This window comes from Dendrobates tinctorius, unplaced genomic scaffold, assembly GCF_039654945.1.
Source record: "Dendrobates tinctorius isolate UK_male_01 unplaced genomic scaffold, ASM3965494v1 ptg000011l, whole genome shotgun sequence".
Classification (NCBI taxonomy): domain Eukaryota; kingdom Metazoa; phylum Chordata; class Amphibia; order Anura; family Dendrobatidae; genus Dendrobates; species Dendrobates tinctorius.
Window position 1 is genome coordinate 46,236,857 of NW_027361679.1, and position 19,927 is coordinate 46,256,783.

At 43.8% G+C, this 19,927-nt stretch overlaps 1 protein-coding gene across 7 annotated transcripts in view; it reads left to right on the forward strand.

The window, feature by feature from the left end:
• The window catches only part of HELQ (helicase, POLQ like), a 64,373-nt gene extending 51,017 nt beyond the window's left edge, over positions 1-13,356 (forward strand). For all 7 annotated transcript variants that reach the window (XM_073541779.1, XM_073541823.1, XM_073541770.1 and 4 more), the window contains 4 exons: positions 4,442-4,615; positions 5,697-5,810; positions 9,832-9,966; positions 12,777-13,356. In XM_073541779.1, the coding sequence (XP_073397880.1) occupies positions 4,442-4,615; positions 5,697-5,810; positions 9,832-9,966; positions 12,777-12,893 (540 nt within the window). In that variant the 3' untranslated portion in view covers positions 12,894-13,356. The remainder of the gene's footprint in view (positions 1-4,441; positions 4,616-5,696; positions 5,811-9,831; positions 9,967-12,776) is intronic.
• Positions 13,357-19,927: the final 6,571 nt, after the last annotated feature.

The window sequence follows — 19,927 nt, forward strand, 5'->3', positions numbered from 1 at the left end:
GTACAGACAATAGACATTACAGCATACCAATTAACACAGATCAAGAGGAATGAGGGTCCTGCTCACAAGCTTACAATACAGATGTACAAATATACCTTTTTACCATGGTGCCCTAAAGCGGCCGGATAAGTGACTGAACAGTCCGAAGGTCGCCTGGAGAACGCGCACCTCCGCGCTGAAGTCCCATTGCGGCGTCTCCATGCCGGAACGCTCACCACGGTGAGTGCCATGGAATCCACGCAGCACAAGTTCTGCCACAGCTGGACCTAGCCCTGTGAAATCCTAGGGGAGCGAAGCCTTAGGATACACAGAGCCCCCCCCATGGCGTCCGTGCTGCTCCCTCTGCGCCACCACTGATGGAACAGCGGTGCTGCAGGGAGCTGAACGGTCCCTCTCCACCTCCCCTTCAGAGGGGATGGTGGATTGAGGGCTCCTGCACCGTCACTGTCGCAGCACTGGCCTGCAGGCAGAGCGGGAGCTCTGCTCTCACTCCACAGTATCCCTAGGCGTCCAGGATTGGTCTCGCCGGACATGATATGCAGAGTTACTTCAGATCATACACGCCGTCCACAGGTGACTGTTGCATCATCCAGACATGCTCTCCTAACGTCCAATGGATCACCAGATCGCACAATCTGGTGTTTAACAGTCTGGCTTTCAAAGCCTAAGCTCTAATCTACTCTCCTCAGGGGTCTCCACTATGATTGATGCCCAGAGGCCGACGTCAGGTTGCATCTTTCACCTCTCCTGAACACTTTCTGTCTCATAGTGTAAGGACCACGGTCGTTCTCTTCACGTCTTTACCACTCCATTTCTTTTGAGAGTTTTCTCCAGACTGACTTGGACTCAGGTTCGTAACGCTCACCTCCCTCAAAGGCCAGATCTTGGCTCTACCTGTCTCTATTTCAGCGCAGGATTGCTTCCAAGACGTAATGCAGGACTTCTCAGGGGTCCCCCCCTACAAAAATCTGTTAGAAGCCTGGAACGTTAATTCGGTCCTGGTTGCGCTTTAAGAGACGCCTTTCAAACGGTTCCATGATGTCTCGCGGGCAGTTCTGTCTTGGGAAGTCGCCCTTGTCGCAGTGTCATTTATTATGCGACTGTCATGGTCACGTGTGACTGGACACACCGCCATAAGCAGGGCGAATTTATATGACACGCGTGACCCTGGATACACCGCCTCCAGCAGGGCGCATTTAAATAATAGAATATGCAGCCGGATACACCGCCTCCAGCAGGCAAATTTCAGTAGTACACGTATGTCTGGATGCACCGCCTCCAGCAGGGCGAATTTCAGAATAAAGGGGAAAACCAGGAAAACAATTACAATGGTGGCCCTGCGATAGGGAACGGGGACGTGGAGACCTCCTGCACTCCCCTGAGTCAGTGTCTCTACACTACACTCCTAATGATCCCTAGGCCGATTCCGCACCGGGCGCCGATCAGGATACCTGAAATCCCTAGCTCGCCCTGAACCAATCCCTTACTAGTGAAGTGGACGGTGCAGAAACTAATCACACCACCGCACTAAAACACACATTGTGGAAAGTGACAAACAGGGAAACACCACTTAGCTTTGCTCTGTTGCTAATGCTCCAAGCAACAGAGTCCGACACCTGAGTGCATCTTTTCCTCCAACCGGATCCAACACACCTGAGTGCAGCTTTCCAGCAACAGAGTCCCGCATCCGAGTGCAGCTTTCCAGCAGCAGAGCCCAGCATCTGAGTGCAGCTCTCTTCCAGCAGCAGAGTCCAGCATCTGAGTGCAACTTTCACCATAGCTGCCACTTCAAGCTTTGCATGAACTCCTCGCTGACACCATAGCTGCCACTCCATCATGCTTTACAAGAACTCCTCGCTGACAACATAGCTGACACTCCACCAAGCTTTGCAAGAACTCCACCCTGACACCATAGCTGCCACTCCTCCAAGCTTTGCAAGAACTCCTCGCTGACACCATAGCTGCCACTCCAGGATTCTGACTGGGCTGCCCGGGACTCTTCTGAAGTTCCTTCCTTCACCAAGGATGGTTGGAAAACACCAATATCACCAACCGTGAGTGAGAACACCTGACACACCTTTATAGTTAGGAGCCAGAGTCTCACACCTGTTAGAGTTTCCCGTGCAATGACGCTCACCACCACGGGGGGCAAGCTAGAACAAAAGACACCACTGTGCAATAACCCCAGTGACCACCGGGGGCAAAACCAACTGCAAGCAACCAGCTCAAAGGAAAAAAAAAGGTTACTTATTCAAAACCTGTCATATCCAACCTGGATCATGACAGCGACGCTTGGAGCTGACAGCCATGTCCTGTTTAGCTCATTTGGTTTTTCTTTCTGCTTTCCAACCTGGATACGGTTGTCCTCAGATCGCTGTTGACCCTTTTATTTTTAACAATGATTTTGTCTTGCCCTCTTTGGGCCGGACACTGGTACTTCGGATGAATGAAGCTACGCGCGCCCTGCATGCAATGACGGCTCTCAGGACAGCACTCTCTTGTAAGTCACTTCAGGGTCACAATAGCCAGAGAAATTCATTTAGTTATTCAGGAGTTGTACTACTTTAGAAGCGGCCCATCCCAGTAGGGATTAGGGCGTATTCTGCGTTGTCGATGTCCGCCCTCTGGGTCATTCGGCTTCGTATGCTGACCGAACAAGTCCGCAGGTCTGCAAGGCTGCGTTTTGGCTCAGCATGTACACATTCTTGAAACACTAATCATACTCGGACCTCCGCAGTACATCCTCGGCAGATTATTCTGCAACAGGCGGTAGGGCACCTTTACTCAGCCACTACATGGGGTTGTATCTGTTATATTGTTGCCCAGCCTGTGACTGCTTTGGGACGCCCCATGGTCTGTGTCCCCCAATCAGGCAAAGGAGAAATTAGGATTTTTGTGTACTTACCATAAAATCCTTTTCTCCGAGACGCTCATTGGGGGACACAGCACCCACCCTGTTAGCCTGACAACCTCTGCTTCTTGTCTTCCATTCAGTAGGTTATACTCTGATATGATGTTAATGATCGTACTCTGATATGATATTAATGATCTCCTGCTTTTGCACCGAGCTGGTTCACTTGGGGCCAGCAGGAAGGTGTATACTGCGGAGGAGGAGCTAACTCTTTCTTTGCCTCAACTTAGTGTCAGCCTCCTATTGGCTGCAGCATAACACCCATGGTCTGTGTCCCCCAATGAGCGTCTTGGAGAAAAGGATTTTACGGTGAGTACACAACGATCCGTATTTCAAATAAGTTATCCCAGTAGTTAAAGGGTAGAAGGCCAGGGCAAATCCACAGGATCTGGTAAAGTGAGTGCCTAGCGCAAAGCCTGTTTGTGTTAGCCATTTTTAGAGCTGCCAGGTGACCACAAAACTAATGTATTGCTGAATTGTTACCAACAGTTGTATTGAAGATTGTTATAATTTGTACACTTCAGAATCAGAAATACATAAAGATTTGAATGTATGATTGGATTTAATATTATGTTATGTATTTATATTTCTTCCTATTTGAAATCAGATTACTGAGTGGTAACAGGGATCAATTATTTAAAGGGATGGTCTACTACTAGGACAAGCTCTTCTCAATCTGAATGTTTGCCCCCGTTTAAAATAAGAACATCTATACTGACCTCTCGTGTCGGCACCGTTCCAGTGGTGTCGGCAGTCACGATCCCAGGGCTTATGTCATGTGAGCATTGCACCCTATCAGAGCAGGCATCACTGTGCCCCTCCTTCGGACATGCAATAAAGTGGAAGTGAGCGGCTTGCCGCAGCTATCTTCCTTTTAATTACTTATATGTCTGAAGGCGGGGACAGTGATGCCAGCGCTGATTTGTCGCAGGGCTCGCGTAAACCCCAGGAACACGAGTGCCTACTGGAATGGGCCCGACATGGGAGGTCAGTATGGATGTTTATGTTTACAGGGTCAAACATTCAGAGTGAGAGGGGGTAGTCCTAGTAGTAGACCACTTTAGGACTGGCACAGCACACCCTCATGATATTCCAGTCTTATTGGCATACAATGCGTCCAAATTCAATTAAAGTCGCTTGCTGCTTAATCAACTTGGTGCATTTTAGTGGCGTGTGCCTCTCGACTAAAGTAACATTTCTGGCGTACAAAATGCCGCCACTTTTAATGAACTGGACGGGCGAGCATGGTCCCGCACTGCCCCGCCACGGCTTCACCCCATCTCTGCCCATTTGGACAAATCTGATTCAAACTGCTGTGAGAGCCAAATTCGCATCGTGCAAAAATTGTATGACTTTTCAAAGCTTTTATGATAGTTTTCTGACATAAAAGCTTTGAAGAATTGGCCTGACAGTGTATTCACAGAAACGTGAAAGGTTCACCTCTGTAACGGTTTCCCATTGTTCTTGGATTCTGTGTTTGCATAATAACCATATTATTTCAAGTTCTCTGCTATTACTGTTCTGTTTTAGTGTGCAGAAGAAAGAGCGGTGAATCGGCTTTATCTTTCCTTCATTCTACATGCCCTCATGAAGGAACTAGATATATGGACCGTGTCTACAAAATTCAACATGCCACGAGGGTTTATTCAGAATCTTCTGAACTCGTCTGCTTCTTTCTCTTCCTGTGTGCTGCATTTTTGTGAGGTAAATCCAACGTGTAAATGTAAATTATTTGGCCACCCTAGACACTCCCTTTTGCTTGTATTACATCTTACTGTGATCCTAATTTGTTGTATCTGGTTTTGGACTACACTTCTGATTGACACTTACAAGTTATTATTTAATTATAACACTCTAATGAAATATTACTGCCTCCAAACAATTGATGGGGAAAAAATAAATAGTTATTGGTCTGGTATATTATAAAGTTTGGTGTAATGTTAAATAAAATGAAAGAATGACATTATGAGTTGTCTAAAAATTAAATGGGTGAAAACAAGTCTTCCATTTTACCGTATTTTTCAGACTAGAAGACGCACCAGACCATAAGGCGCACCCCAAATTTTCAGAAGGAAAATAGGGGAAAAAAAATAGTGTCAAATGGGGGTCCGTATTACAGTCCGAATTCAACTTACCAGGGAAAGGATCGGCACAGGTGGAGAGGAGTGGTCACAGGGGTCTTTCGGTGGTCCAGGCTGGTGTGGTGGCCTCCGGGAAATCCCTTCCCTGGCTGGTGCGGTGGCGCGGTGCTCTGTGTTGCGGCTGGGCTCTGTGCTGGGGCAGTGGCAGCACCGCTCTGTGCTGGGGCAGTGGCAGCACCACTCTGGGCAGGGGCATTGGCAGCGCCGCTCTGTGCTGCGTGGCGGGCCTCCGCCGGCATTTCGTGAAAGCCCCGCAGCTCCGTTGCTGCAATGCGGTGGTTCCGGGAATGTGGGCTCTAGGGCGGTGCATGCCCAGATTCAGATCTCGGCAACGAGTGCGTCTTATGGTCCGAAAAATTTGGTAGTTATGGAGACTTCATATTTAATGATTGACTAAGTAGAGAACAATTCTGGTGGTACTTATATGTATATGCCCTGCTAGCACTGTTGCTGCAGAGCCAAAGATGGCGAAGCATGGACAGTACCATCACTCCCGATTCTGTTGCATGCAATATAATACTAAAGCATTTTTATTATTTTCACCATGCACTTTCGGAGAAGTAAGGTGGCGATCTATCAAGAAGATGCTGTTTTTCTTTTTGTTTTCATCTAGTTAAACTTGTTTTTCTTGTGTTTCAATAAAGGAGCTGGATGAATTCTGGGCTTACAAAACTCTTCTTCTGGATGTCACCAAGAAGCTTAGTTATTGTGTGAAATCAGAGCTAATACCTCTAATGGAAGTGGCTGGTGTTTTGGAGGTTAGTAAAGCTGGAATGTTCAACGGGCAGCCATAACAATAGAACCACCTGCCTACTATTGTGTAGTTCTTTATTTCCTCCCCCCTCCAAGGCTTAGGGTGCCGTCACATTTAGCGATGCACCAGCGCGATCCCGACAATGATACGACCCGGTCAGGATCGCTGGTGCATCGCTAAATGGTCGCTAGTGAGCTGCCAAACAAGCAGATCTCACTAGCGACGTAGCAGCAGTCGGCGGTCGTTACTTGCCTGTCAGACGCGGCGATGAAGACGTCCGCCCGCGTCCACGCGTCGCTCGTCGGCACCAGCAGGAAGCGGCCGACGAGAAATGGTCCAGGACGTTCTTGCGCGATCAGCGATAGCCAGCGGAGGAGCTGGTCGGAGGTAAGTGTCACATATAGCGATATCGCTAGCAATATCGCTGCTGCGTCACAAAATCGGTGACGCTTAAGCGATATCGCTAGCGATCTCGCTTAGTGTGACAGGGCCTTTAGATTGCATAAGTCCTCTATAAATGTCCTGTAACTTCCTAAATGGGGACCCTAAGGTCCACAAAATATTAAAATTGTTGATACCCTTATGTTAAAGTAAGAAAAACCCACAACAGTCACTGAAATAACTTGAAAATGACAAAAGTAATCTTCATTTTAAATTTACTGAACATCAACTAATGAAAATCAGATTGATTTTTCAGTGTGATACACACCATGATACCAAACAGCACAGTAACTACTTTTCACACTATAAATAGACTGACTGTTCACTTTAGATACCTGTGATGCTAATTACAGGACACACCTTAGTTTAACTTTTCCTTATGGCAAAATATTTTCAATCTTCTCTAGGGGTACCATCATTTTTGTCCATTTTTTTTAAATTTTCCATTGAACTACAATTCAAAAGCATTGTCTGATTTTCACTAGTTGATATTCAGTAAATTTAAATTGATAATTACGGTACTTTTCAGTTTCAAGTTAGCTGTGATCATTGTAGGTTTATCTTTTACCAGAAAGGTGCAATCAGTTTTGTCCATGTGTGTCGGACTTGTTTTTTAAATTGAATATTTTTTGAATTGTGAAAGAGCACATTTTGGTGAAGGAGGAAATGATGTTGCCTTGAAGGAGTGTACTTGGTCTTAATTTATGGATCTTCGTTTCTTAACATAACATTGCCAGACAATGCCACCATGTTGCATTGCATCTTGGTCCAGCATGGGCACTCTGACCAGTCTGCAGTCTTGTAACATACACAAGCTAAGATTAAAAGTTCTATCAGTTTTCTATCAGCCTTTTCCATCAATTTATGCTACAGTTCTCTTCAGAAGGGTCAAACCAGATGGAGTATCTTTAGACAACCAAGGTACTCTTATCAAGTCATATAGTGCTTCCTTTGACTCCACAAGAGCCGCCTTTTTAGAAATGCTCTGACCGTCATCTAGACAGCACAATTTGGCTTTTGCTACAATTTTAAAATTTTCTATTTTTTTTACTTCTAATGTATCTACTTCAAGAACTGACTATTCACTAACTGAAAAATGTATCTCCCTTTTGACAGAAGCAATGCAATGAGATAGTCCATGTTATTCACTTTACCTGTCGGAATTTATAATGTTATGGTAGACCATGGTGGTCACCAGAATGTTGATTCACAAATGTCATTGTCACAAAAACACCATAGCAACATTCCAATAATTCAGTGTGCGGTGATTTACAGTGGGTACAGACCCCTTTAAATTTTTCACTATTTGTTTCATTACATCCATTTGGTAAATTCAAAAAATTTATTTTTTTTTTCTCATTAATGTACACTCTGCACACCATCTTGACTGAAAAAAACAAATGTAGAAATTTTTGCAAGTTAATTAAAAAAGAAAAACTGAAATATCACATGGTCATAAGTATTCAGACCCTTTGCTCAGTAGAAGCACCTTTTTGAGCTAGTACAGTCATGTGTCTTCTTGGGAATGATGCAACAAGTTTTTCACACCTGGATTTGGGGATCCTCTGCCATTCTTCCTTGCAGATCTTCTCCAGTTCCATCAGGTTGGATGGTGAACGGTGGTGGACAGCCATTTTCAGGTCTCTCCAGAGATGCTCAATTGGGTTTAGGTCAGGGTTCTGGCTGGGCCAGTCAAGAATGGTCACAGCATTGGTCTGAAGCCACTCCTTTGTAATTTTAGCTGTGTGCTTAGGGTCATTGTCTTGTTAGAAGGTGAACCTTCGGCCAAGTCTGAGGTCCAGAGCTCTCTGGAAGAGGTTTTCATCCAGGATATCTCTGTACTTGGCCTCATTCATATTTACTTCAATTGCAACCAGTCGTCCTGTCCCTGCAGCTGAAAAACACCCCCATAACATGATACTGCCACCACCATGTTTCACTGTTGGGATTGTATTGGGCATGAGCAGTGCCTGGTTTTCTCCACACATAGCGCTTACAATTATCACCAAAAAGTTCTATCTTCGTCTCTTCAGACCAGAGAATCTTATTTCTCATAGTCTGGGAATCCTGCATGTGTTTTTTAGAAAACTCTATGCGGGCTTTCATAGTCTGGCACTGAGGAGAGGTTTCCGTCAGGCCACTCTGTCATAAAGGCCCAACTGGTGGAGGGCTGCAGTGATAGTTGACTTTGTTGAACTTTTTCCCATCTCCCTACTGCATCTATGGAGCTCAGCCACAGTGATCTTGGGGTTCTTGTTTACTTCCCTCACGAAGGCTCTTCTCCACGATTGCTCAGTTTGGCTGGATAGCCAGGTCTAGGAAAACTTCTGTTGGTCCAAAACTTTTTCCATTTAAGAATTATGGAGGCCACTGTGCTCTTTGGAACCTTGAGTACTGCAGAAATTCTTTTGTAACCTTGGCCAGATCTGTGCCTTGCCACAATTCTGTCTCTGAACTCCTTAGTCAGTTCCTTTAACCTCATGATTCTCATTTGGTCTGACATGCACTGTGAGGTCTAAGGGTATGTGCACACTTTGCGGTTTCTGCTGCGTTTCCGCAGCGTTTTTGGCTCTGCAGAAACGCAGCAGATTCTGCTGCGTTGTACAGTACCTTTATTTCCTATGGAAATCAAAAAAAGCTGTGCACATGCTGCGTTTTTTTTCCGCGCGGTTTTGCTGCGGTTTACAATCCGCAGCATGTCAATTGTTTGGTGCAGAAACGCTGCGGTTTTACACCTCATCCATTATGAGGTGTAAAACCGCAGGGCAAAACCGCAGAAAAAACGCAGATAATCCGCAGATAAACCGCAGCACTTTGTCCTGCGGATTTCCTGCGGTTTTCTCTACAAAATCCGCAGAGACTAAAAACTACGTGTGCACATACCCTTATATAGACAGGTGTGTGCCTTTCCAAATCAAGTCCTACCAGTTTAATTAAACACAGCTGGACTCCAATGAAGGAGGAGAACCATCTCAAGGAGGATCACAAGGAATTGGACAGCAGTGACCTAAATATGAGTGTCTAAGGAAAGGGTCTGAATACTTATGACCATGTGATATTTCAGTTTCTTTTTTTAATAAATTTGCAAAATTTTCTACATTTGTTTTTTTTGTTTTTTTTCAGTCAAGATGGGGGTGCAGAGTGTACATTAATGAGAAAGAAAGGGACTTTTTTTGAATTTACTAAATGGCTGCAATGAAACAAAGAGTGAAAAATTTAAAGAGGTCTGAATACTTTCCGTAACCATGGAGTAAACTAATTGAGCATCTGGGAGAGTTACAGAAGCATTTTATATGTATTTCTCAATGTATTGATTACTGCACAAGACATGGAGAAAGATAATAAAGAAGGAAGGTTTGTTCACCTTTTGTTTTCTACATTTCCAATCTCTTTAATTCTTCTTTCCCTATTCTATCTTCAGAGTTTGCCATTATTGGTTCAGTGGGAAAAGATAGTGATCTTAGTGCTAGAGTACCCACATTATGCACAAACATGTGTTTAATACATTTTTAATTATTCCTAATAATTGAGAGGACAAAATGTGAAAAGAAGCCTAGTAATATCACTTGTTGTATCTTCTGTAGGCCCGAGCCAAACAACTTTACAACGCTGGTTACACCACTCTTGCTCATTTGGCTAATGCTGATCCACAAATAATGGTGAAAACTATAGAACATTTGTCAAAACGCCAAGCAAACCAGATAATTAGCTCAGCTAAGGTGAGGACTCTGCAATAATTTGTCATTTATGTATTTTCAGTTCCTCAGTGTCTTCGTGGTAAGCACATGCCATGATTTTTAGCTATAGTTTTATAACACTACTAGCTGAAGAGCCCGGCGCTGCCCGGGCATAGTAACTAACTGTGGTTAGTTATAACAAATTATAATTATCCTCCATCCCATAGTCCCGTGCCCATATACACATCATACATATCCACCATCCCATAGGCCCGTGCCCATATACCCATCACACATCCTCCATCCCATAGTCCCGTGCCCATATACCCATCATACATATCCTCCATCCCATAGTCGAGTGCCCATATACCCATCACACATCCTCTATCCCATAGTCCCATGCCCATATACCCATCACACATCCTCCATCCCATAGTCCCATGCCCATATACCCATCATACATATTTGCCATCCCATAGTCGAGTGCCCATATACCCATCACACATCCTTCATCTCATAGTCCCATGCCATATACCCATCATACATATCCTCCATCCCATAGTCCTGTGCCCATATACCCATCATACATATCCTCCATCCCATAGTCCCATGCCCATATACCCGTCATACATATCCTCCAGCCCATATACCCGTCATACATCCTCCATCCCATAGTCCCGTGCCCATATACCCGTCATACATATCCTCCATCCCATAGTCCAGTGCCCATATACCCATCACACATCCTCCATCCCACAGTCAACCATTATGACATCATAATGAGCGGCGGGGCTTGCAACCTATGATGACATCAGCGTCGCCATGGAAACTATTATGACATCATAATGAGGGGCTGGGCTTGACACGCACACACTTTTTCCCCATTATGTAGATAGGGGCAAAATTGTTTGGTGAATTGGAACGCGCGGGGTTAAAATTTCGCCTCACAACATAGCTTAGGACGCTCTCGGGGTCCAGATGTGCGACTGTGCCAAATTTTGTGGCTGTAGCTGCGACGGTGCGGATTCCTATCCCGGACACACACACACACACACACACACACACACACACACACACACACACACACACACACACACATACACACTTTGAGCTTTATATATTAGATGAACCCCAATCAGAACCGCTTGGCTCTGCCAACTAGTAATCGTAAAGATATAAACAAAATTACCAATGCCATTTTGAAGGGAGTCTGTTAGCCCAAACCTAGCACATACGTTATGTCCCCTACGAGACTAAAAATCGCACTTTGAGGCTATGTGCACACGTGCAGATTTCCTGCGAATTTTATGCATTTTTTCCGTGTATTTTTGCTGCAAAACACTGCGAAAACGCATAAAATAAGCAACCTATTGAATTCAATGGCATTCCACACATGCTGTGCTAAGGCTGCATATTTTTCCACAGCGAAATCGCATTGCGGAAAAATACACAGCATGTTCATTCTTTTTACAGAATTCGCGGGATTTCCACACACATAGGAATGCATTTTTTCTCTAAGGCTGTGTGCACACGCTGTGGAATCCGCTGCGGATTAATCCGCACGGATTTTGCAAAAACCGCAGATAATCCGCAGGTCAAAAGACCTGCGGATTATCTGCGGTTTTGCCTGCGGTTTGGTCCTGCGGATTCACTATCTCCACAATGGTGGAGATAGGAACCCGCAGCGGTTTCCGCAGAAATAATTGACATGCAATTCTTTCTGCGGATTCAAAACCGCAGCAAATCCGCGCGTATTTTTCCGCAGCGTCGGCACAGCGGTTTTTTTTCCCATTCATTTGAATGGTACTGTACACCGCAGCTAAAGCTGCTGCGGGTCTGCAGCGGCCAAAACCGCTGCGGAAACCGCAGCGTGTGCACGTACCCTTACTTTCCGAATGTGGCTGTGCCCACCCTACGCAAAGAAAGCGGAAAATGTGCGGATGGTACCCAGGGTCTGGAGGAGAGAAGACTCTCCTCCAGGCTCTGGGTGCCGTATCTGTTAAAAACAGAATTAAAATAAAAAATCGTGACATTCTCACCTTCCGGTGTCCCCCGCAGCGTCCCCAGGCCTCAGCGATGCTCCTACCAACTCCCGTTCCCAGCGATGCTTTGCGACAATGACCTGTGATGACGTAGCGGTCTCACGAGACCGCTACGTCATTACAGGTCATTGTCGCAGGCATCGCTGGGAACGAGACTTGCCGGGAGCATCGCGATGATCAGGAACGCTGCGTGGGACGCCGGAAGGTGAGAATGTCACGATTTTTTTATTGTTTTTAACATTATATCTTTTTACTACTGATGTTGCATAGGCGGCCTCAATAGTAAAAAATTGGTCACACTTGTCAAACACTATGTTTGACAAGTGTGACCAACCTGTCAATCAGTCTTCCAAGTGATGCTACAGATCGCTTGGAAAACGCTAGCATTCTGCCAGCTAATTACGCTTGGAAAATGCTAGTTTTTCACTGGAATTACGCATGCGGATTTCTTGCGGATTTCCTGCGGCAGGGAGTTGTGGAATAGCCGCGGAAATTTCCACGGCAATTCCGCACGTGTGCACATAAACTGAGTGTTTTAATTGCTGTCTCTGTTCTGCAGAAACTGAAGCTTAATCGTATGTGCTAATTAGTGCGCTTGGTGCCTGCTAGTTTTTCATGTCCTCGCCTCCTGAGTGACAGCACTGGTTTGCCTGAGCTTTCCGTGCAGACCTATTTCTCTCCAGGCACCAGTGAGGCACACCTGTGTGTGGATCGGTGCACTGAGCCTCTTGGCCAGAATCCATTTAACTGTAAGGCATGGTCACTGTGATTTATCCAATCTATAGAATACATTTTTTTTTTTTCCCCTAGATGTTACTAAATGAAAAGGCTGAAGCTCTACAAGAAGAGGTAGAAGAACTGCTTCGTCTTCCAACTGATCTCCCAGATTTAATCATGGAACCCGAAAGCTCTAAAACAAATGAATGAAAACCCTAGGTGGATCTGCCAGGTGTCCTACTTTACCTTTTGCTACCTTCAGTAGAGGCAGGAATGCTGAACTTGGTGATTGATTTGAAGATATTTTTTTATGATCTGATAATTGCTTGAAAAAAAAAGAACAATTTTGAGTCCTGTTTACCCTCCTCCACAGTGATACAGGGTGGTTGGCATTTTCTTTCCCTTGCTATCGGTGTTCATATAGGAGAACTGTCAGTAACTCTATGATCAGGGGAGACAGAAAGCTTTTTGGCAGCATAGAAATTCCTCTTTTTACATGAAAATACTGAATCTCATAAAATAAAAATGTTTATTCTTGAGCTCAAGATTACTTTCTGTATCCTATGCTGCCCTCATGCAGATTAGCATTGTGGACCCGACATATATCAAATTGTAGAAATAATTTAAGTAGATATTAATTGTAAATTAAATTTACTTCATTTTTTAACTATTATTAGTTTGTCTTTCATTGTTTCTTATATTTAATTGTTGTGTGTGATTAATATTCCCATAATAAATATATAAGCTAGCTACTGAACCCGTTCTAGGCTTGCTCTACGGGCTTTTTTTATTGGTATATTTTTGTCTCTACATGCATACATGCCTACATACACATTCGTATACTGTGACAATGTGACTGGCAGAGTACTGGAGGGGAGATATGTAACACAGAGCTTGTTAGCTTCAATAATATAAACCTAGAAAAAAAAACACCAAGTGATGAGGGTTTAATCAGCCACTACACTATATATACAGTGTGTATGTGTGTGTGTGTATATATATATATATATATATATATATATATATATATATATATATATATCTATCCGTAAAGTCATGGTGCACTTTTGACCAGTTACTGGAAAGCAACAAAAAACGATAGAAATGTGAAATCTGCTCCAAATAAAAGAAAGGAGCCTAGTTACATGACTTAGGATAAAAGCCAAGCCAGAATCTCCATTTGCAGACACTGTTTCGGAGTACTGCCCCTCATCAGTGCAAAGTGGGAGATCTGTAGTCATGTAACTAGGCTAGTTAAAGGGTCAACATTGACTTTTAGGATTGCTACCTCCAATAGGTGGCACTAGAGTTCTAGCCCTCTTCCTCTCTGAAGAGACAATTTGCATAATTAAAATAAAAGAAAAACGCTCCCAGTTTTATACCTATTCAGTGCATTTTGTTGTGGGCTCAATTTGTACCCCGCAAAAGGGACTTTTAACACCTTATGAACTGTAGTCATGCTTAGGTGTAATTGTCGAGCACACGCACAGAATTTTTGAAGCAATTTGAAAAGAAGGTTGACCCAAAAATCTTGAACAATCCACGGATCTGTGGATATAGGTTTCTGCAAATCCTTTTGTCTTTTCCTGTAATTCCAGACAGACTCAAAATTGTTGAAATCAGGGCTCTGTGGGGCCATATCATTACATCAAGGGTGCTTGGTCTTCTTTATGCTGAAAATGGTTCTTTATATTGCCTGGGGTCATTGTCCTGTTGCATATTAAATTTGTAGCTAATCATATTCCTCATTTTTTCATGATCGATAAGTATCTGCTTGTTATGATCAGTATTGAGAAATGGGCAACATTAAGGGCCATAGATGCAATAGTTGACCAAAGAAACTTGGTGCAGCAGACAAAAGACACATCATGGTTACTTCACTTCAAACTCGGAAGATGTCCAACAGTGCTATCAGCTCAGAAATGGCAGCTACTTGAAGGACCTTGCAACATCCATCTACTGTTCAGAGAAGTCTTGCCAGAAGTGGTCTTCATGAAAAAATTGCTGTCATAAGTTATATCTGCGGCGTGGAAACCAGGCCAAGCATAAGGGTATGTGCACACGTTGCAGATTTGCCTGCAGAATTTTCTGCACGGAATCTGCACCTCTTGGCAGAAAAAGCAGGTAAAAATCCATGCATTTTTCATGTGTTTTTGATGCGGATTTTCATGCGTTTTTTTTTTTTCATGCGGATTGTATGAGTTTTTGTAAGCTAAAGATATGTTATTTAACATAAAAAAAAAAAAATTTGTGATGTTATTTCTGGTCCAACCTCCTCTTTTACATTTGTCCAAGCCACATTCCATTACACACAGAAAAAACACAGTACAACAAACGTGTAAAAATACTCTGTTGTAAAAAATATATATAACGGTAAACAGCAAGTGCTAGTAAAAAGATAACAAAAACAGGGTATTTAGTTGTTATGTTTTTTGCAAAAAATGTATGTTAAGCCACTCCACCAACGTCAAGGTATATCCATCTTAGAGCAGTCCTATCCAATGTATTTAAAACCTGATCATGTGAACAGTACCTATATGAGCAGGATTTTTACACGCTTGTTATACTGTGTTTTTTCAGTCTTTGGGTGGTGTGAACACTGTCCTACCGACTTGTTCACTTTTGTGCATGGCTCATGTGTTTTTAATCTATTTTATACTCCATTACACACACAGACAGACAGATCTATAGATAGAGATAGATCTATACATAGATCGATAGATATTATCTATCCCATATCTATCCATAGATATATCCATAGCTATATCCATCTTTTGATATATCTATATATGTCTAATTTTGAAAAAAAAACGGGAACAAAAATTGCATGGGTTCCCACGCAATTTTTTGCACCAAAGGGGGAAAGTTGACAGCCGGGGCCAATATTTGTAGCCTGGGAAGGGGGTAATACCCATGGATTTTCCCAGGCTATGAATATCAGCCCGCAGCTGTCTGCATAGCCTTTACTGGCTTTCAAAATAGGGGGACCCCCCCAAAAAAAAAGACGTGTCTAAGGCTACTTTCACACATCAGTTTTTGTGCATCAGGCGCGATGCGGCGCCGTGCCGCATTGCCGGATCCGGCATAACGTGAAAAAACTGATGCACCGGTTCCGTTTTTTTGCCGGATCCGGCCAACGGATTATGCCGGATCCGGCAAAAAACCGGAACCGGTGCATCAGTTTTAATTGGCTACTGGTATTTACAGAAAATCCTATATATACCTTGGTATACACCCTGTTGAGAGGTTGTTGTTTTGGAGCAAGATGGAAGCCATTATTGGGAACATTGCTCAGGCTTACATTGATTTCACTTTTGAGGCCAATTCTTTGGCAGCAATTGTCATGGCGAAGGAGCGACAAAGGCAGCGTATCATGCGTCTGCGCCAACGTCGTTTCTGGATTCACCCTATAACTGCACATAGGCTGACACTGGGAGTGTTTGCAACGTTATATCTGTCGTTGCGAGGAAATCCAGAGAAGTTTTTTCATTATACGAGGATGAAAGTGGAAACTTTTGATTTTTTGCTGGACAGGGTTGGAGAACTGATCCGGAGATGTGACACCTACTGCCGCTTCTCCATCTCACCACCGGAGCGTTTGATGGTCACTCTCCGGAAAGGCAATTGTTATTCTTTATCCTTCAAAGCAGACTGGAAATGTGTCTCCTCCTGTTGTTGCAGTTATTTTGCATTATTTTTTTTAACTTTTTATACAGATTCCTTGCAACAGGCGAATCCCTTTCGTCGCTACAGTACCAGTATAGGATTGGGATTTCAACATTATCAGGTATCATCAAGTACACATGCCGCGCATTGTGGGACAGTCTACATGAAGAGTTTATTCCACAGCCCACAACAGAGAGGTGGCTCGAAATAGCTGACCAATTTTACAGCATCTGTCAGTTTCCGAATTGCCTGGGTGCAGTTGATGGCAAGCACATCAGGATCACTAAACCAGCAGGATCGGGATCTGAGTTTTTTAATTATAAAAAATATTTCTCAATAGTCCTGATGGCGATTGCAGACGCCAAGTACAAATTCATTGCGGTGGATATTGGGGCCTATGGACGCTCCAATGACTCACAAGTTTTTAAAATTTCAGCAATGGGACGTAATTTGTACAGAAACACATTCCAATTCCCACCTCCAAGACCGCTTCCTCAAACTTCTGGGCCACCACTGCCATTTGTCTGCGTAGGTGATGAAGCATTTCAACTGTCAGAACACCTGCTCAAGCCGTACGCAAGCAGAGACTTGACACCAACAAAAAGAGTATTCAACTATCGCCTGACACGAGCACGGAGGATGGTGGAGTGTTCGTTTGGAATTCTTACCGCTAAATGGAGAGTACTGTTGACCGCAATTAACTTGAAAACAGAAAATGTAGATGAGGTGGTAAAAGCATGTGTTGTGCTACACAATTTGGTTATTACTAAGGAACAGATTGCTATAGAAGACAATGATGTTGAAACCACATTGCATGATTATCGCAGTGTTAATGTGCGAAGTACTCTAGCAGTGTCCAGAATGAGGGACACATTTGCCGAGTACTTTGTCACCTGAAGGTAGAGTTGAATGGCAGGATGACATGGTTTGAGATGTTAAAACCAATTTTTTACCCTGTTGTACCAAACCATTTCTGTGGTTTAAGTTACTGTACCTTGTTAGCTTCAATTTTGGTAAAGTATTAGTACCTTTTGTATCAGTATTCTATATTGTTTTACTACCTTTTTTTGTACCAAAATATTCACAATTTGTAAATTCCTGACAAAGCTCTTTTAAAATTGAACAAAAATTATCATTTAGTAAAAAACTTTCTACTAAATCATGTAGTGTGGTGTGTAGAAAATAATATAGGGGCTATAAAGCGGTATCCAAGGACCTTCCACAGTACTGCCCACCAGCAGGCCTCCCCCCACCGCCACACACGTACGTTACTCATACACGTTCTTGTACACACACTCCCATACATTCACATACTCAACACACACCTACTCTCACACAATCACTCGCATACACACACACACTCATTGAGTTTTATACATCAACATGTTATATTAACAGTAAAAGAAACAAAAACATTTGATTGACTGAAAAAAAATATATATTTTTTATCAGCTTTAGCTGAAATTTTTTCTTTTATATTTTTGTAATAAAACTTTTTTATTGGTAACAACAAAACACATTAAAGATTGGTGTAATGTGTAGCGGAAATAGTATTGGAGGGGCTCTCAGTTTGGACCACTTCAACAGGGGTGTTGTGGGAGTATGTAGTTTGTGAGGGGTCAGATAGCAAAGGACAAGGTATAGGAATGGAGAAAGAAGGTGAAGGGGTGGATAAAGCTCATGAAGGGGTGGAGAAAACAATAGACGGGGGAAAACTAAACTGTGGGTGAAGGACGGTTGAATTTGGGATGTGGAAGGAGACTGGATGTATTGGGAAGGGAGTGTAGGTTGGGAAGGGAGTGGAGGCACGGATTCAGTTGGGAACTGGTACGGGGAAGCAGACTGGAAAGGGGCAGGAGGTTGGTACTGGGGAAAATGGTATGGTACAGGAGGGGTAGGAAGGACCGGGCCTGGAGCAACTACTCGGCTGGTTGGAGGGGCTGCTGATGTCACCTGTGCTAAGGCCACGTGGCAGGCTTGCATTACATGCAGCTGCTGTTCAGGAGTTAGGTTGTCCAGCCGCTCAATTACAGCTTTGAAAAAAGAATGATGCAGCGCTTTATTTGCATCTAGATGCATCCTTTCAACACGCGTGCCTAAACCAAGCACCTCTCTACTAACAAGATTGAACCCAGCAGACATTTGCTGGGTCATGACTTTCATAGCGTTTTGAAAGGATGCATGTAGATTCAAAAACTCTGCAGCAAACTGCCTTTCCTGACCCCGCTGACGCAGCCGCCCAGAACTCAAAGGTGTTCTGTGGAGGGCAGCTGTGTCAGAGGGGTGAGGTAAAGGAAAGCCTACCTCGTCAACAGCAGCTTCATGTAATGAAGTCTGCACAGATGCTCCAGCAGAGGTGGATGGGGCTGAGGGATCACACACAAGGGAAGGCAGGGAGAGGTGCAGAGGGGTTGGGTATGTTGTGGTCCATGGTGACGGCCTCCTGGGGGATCGCTCCAGAAGGGTTCAATGCAGGCTCCCGCGTGCTGCTGAAGGTGCTGTTGAAAAAAGTAGAAAAAAATAGACATTAATATCATGATATTCATTAGCCCTGGCTGCAAAAAAAAAAAGATTACACATTTGACCATTTTTTATTTTGTCACTTCTGGTAGGAATGTTTACCTTCTTGTCACCATAGTTGATCTCAGGAATGACAGGGCCTCAGAATACTTATAGCGGCTCCTGCGTCCTCTTGATCCGCTGGGAGCCTGCATCTCTTTGTTGAACTCCTTCTTGAAGTGATCCCGCATTGACCGCCACCGCAACTGAACTCTTTCCCCTGAAAATTGAAAACACAAAATGGTTAGGATCAAGCACAATACATCCGGAAACATTACTGAAATGTGAATACTTACACTGTTCTTTCTGTGCCCCAGAATGGAGTTCCTCCCAGTTAGATACCACAGCATGGCACACTTCCTCCCAGAGTCGTCTAGTAACACTAGCATCTGCATGGAAGCGGTCCGCCATATTCCAGAGCGGCTCATGATCTCTCACCATATCAATTAAGAGGTCCACATCTATAGCTACATCCTCACTGTCGGAATCGTGAGCACGCTCTGAAGCCTGTTTAAAGACAAAAAAGGTAAACATAACAATCACAGCATTAAGTACAAACCTTATAAAAGTCCTAAAAAAAAATCCTTACTCTATGGCGACCGCCCCGGCGTGGTTGCCGACGACTCTGGGAGGCACTTTGAGGAACTCTCGGACGAGCCACAGCTTCAGAAGCATCTAATGAAAAAAAAAAGAAAAGGAAAATTAAATGCTGTTATGTTGATCTTGTTTTTAGGTCCAGTGATGTGTAAGAACATGTTTTAGTGCAATTAATGCAAAGATACTTACATGCGGGGAGCCCACTCCAGGCATTTCTCCGCTACGTCCGTCTCCTTCTGAGAGACCCTCTGGTTCAGCTTCCTATTAAACAAGAATGCATATATATGGTTATGTGTACCAAGAATGTTCTGGCAAAAAAAAAAAAAAACCTCATTTTGCTGGCAATGTGAGGGAGGGCTCCCAGAAGAAGACATGTCTGGCTGAAATTCTGTAATGAGAACAATTGTTACCTACAACACTAA